This window comes from Fonticula alba (genome assembly GCF_000388065.1).
Source record: "Fonticula alba strain ATCC 38817 unplaced genomic scaffold supercont2.4, whole genome shotgun sequence".
Classification (NCBI taxonomy): domain Eukaryota; order Rotosphaerida; family Fonticulaceae; genus Fonticula; species Fonticula alba.
Window position 1 is genome coordinate 673,786 of NW_009242974.1, and position 1,964 is coordinate 675,749.

The following is a 1,964-nucleotide window of genomic DNA, read 5'->3' on the forward strand; positions in this document are numbered from 1 at the left end:
TCGGTGTCTCGCGCGGCGCAATGAACTAGCACGCGCGGCGCACAGGCGCGCCCCAGGGGGCCCCGCCGCTCCGGGATTCAAAGGAGAAAGGGGGACGGGAAAAAAAACCAGAGGAGGGAGGACAGGGAGGGTGCGCGCGCATGGTACAACAAGTGTCGGGGAGGCCGGGGAAGGGGGGGGAGGGGGGAGACACACACACACGAAGGACGGAACACCGGGGGTGGCTGGAACGCGAAAGGGCAATGGGCAGAGAGAGAGAGAGAGAGAGAGAGAGAGGGAGAGAGAGAGAACGCGGCGCGAGGACACGACACAACGAGGAGCCGGCGGAGGGCCTTTTACTTGACCAGCGCCAGCAGGGCCTGGCGGTAGTGCCCGGAGGTGTCCGAGTGGATGGCGCTGGCCAGGGACCGGTTGTACAGGGCCTGGTAGGCGGCCTTGATCTCGCCCATGTCGATCTCGCAGCGGGACACGACGATGCGGATGAGGGTGCGGTCGTTGGTGCCGATGCCCTTCATGGACTTGTGGAGCTGCTCGGCGAAGAAGGCCGCCCGGCTGCACACCGACCGGACGATGGTCAGCATGGCGCGGCGGATGTCGCCGCTGAACTCGCGCTCAATGGCCCGCTCAATGGTGGACCCCTTGGCCACGGTGGAGTAGTAGGCGAAGGTGGCGTGCAGCTGGGGGAAGGAGCGCTGGCAGAGGATCTTGTTGAACATCGACTCGTCGGTGCCCCAGCGCCCCTCGCCGGCGCGGTACAGCTCCATGGCATCGGAGTAGGCCAGGTGGAAGTCCGGCGAGTGGTTCTCCGAGCGGTTGCCCTGGACCAGGGACACCAGCAGGCGCTTGAAGGAGAAGCTGGTCTCGCTGGCGATGACGCGCTCGAGGTCCTTGTTGTACTCTGTTGAGCAGGCGGGGCGGGGCGGGGCGGGGCGGCGAAACATCCGGGCGTCAGAGCGAGGCGGCAGGGAGGGGGAGGGGGAAAAAAAAAGCCCCGAAGGGGCAAGAGCAGGCAGGCGCGAAGACAGCAGCGAGCGGCCCATGGGCGGACGCACTGCGGTAGTAGGCGTCGCGGATCATGTGGATCTCCGGGTTGGAACGGGTGCACAGGATCTCGATGAGGCAGCTCTCATCGGTGCCGGCCCCGCGCATGGCCTTGTGCAGGCAGGCGGCGTCGTACTCGGCCAGGGAGCGGAAGCGCGCGCGGACGACCTTGCGGAAGTTGCCGGACAGCTCGGACTTCAGGTCCTTCATGAGGTCGCGGCCGAAGATGGTCTTGAAGGCCAGGGTGATCTGCTGGAGCTGCACCGTCGAGTGGGAGCTCATCACATGGATGACGGTCTTCTCATCGGTGCCGATGCCCTTCATGGCCCGGCGCAGGATCTCCGCCTGCTGGTTGGGGTTGAACTGCGGCGAGGGGTAGACGGTGGCCGTGCCGCCGATGACATACGGCACGTAGGACACCAGGGTCGGGAAGCCGCCCACCTGCGAGGTGTGGGTCCCGAGCGGCATGCCCGGCGGGGCCGCGGCAATCGGCGCCGGCGCGTGGTGGATCACCTGCGCCGGGGGCGACGCCGGGTAGGCATTGTACCCGGGCGAGGCGCCGCCGCCCATGGACGGGTACAGGCTAGCGGTGGAGGGGGCCGAGGAGAGGGGGTACTATCGGGGCAAGTGGCCCGGCCAGCCGCAGGGGGGCGAGGGGGGGCGGGGGAGGGTTAGCATGGGCGCCAGCAGCAGCAGCAGCAGCAGCAGCAAGAAGAAGGCACGGGGAGAAGTCGGAACACCGAGGCCAGGAGGAACACGCACAGGGCTCGGGGCCGAGGGGACCGGAGCGAAGCCCATCTGGCTGCCATGGTGCACGCCGGCGCCGAGGCCCGGGGCCGGGGGATAGCCCGGGGCCGGGGCACCGTAGCCGCCCGGGGCCGAGGGGTAGCCGCCGGGAGCCGGGGCACCGTAGCCGCCCGGGG

The 1,964-nt window shown here is 68.8% G+C and overlaps 1 protein-coding gene across 1 annotated transcript; it reads right to left on the reverse strand.

The window, feature by feature from the left end:
* Nucleotides 1–335: 335 nt before the first annotated feature.
* On the reverse strand, nucleotides 336–1,611 carry H696_02685 (hypothetical protein; the record flags this gene model as incomplete). Its single annotated transcript, XM_009496599.1, has 2 exons — nucleotides 336–898; nucleotides 1,053–1,611. The coding sequence occupies 2 exons, from the start codon at nucleotides 1,609–1,611 to the stop codon at nucleotides 336–338; spliced, it is 1,122 nt and encodes a 373-aa protein (XP_009494874.1).
* Nucleotides 1,612–1,964: the final 353 nt, after the last annotated feature.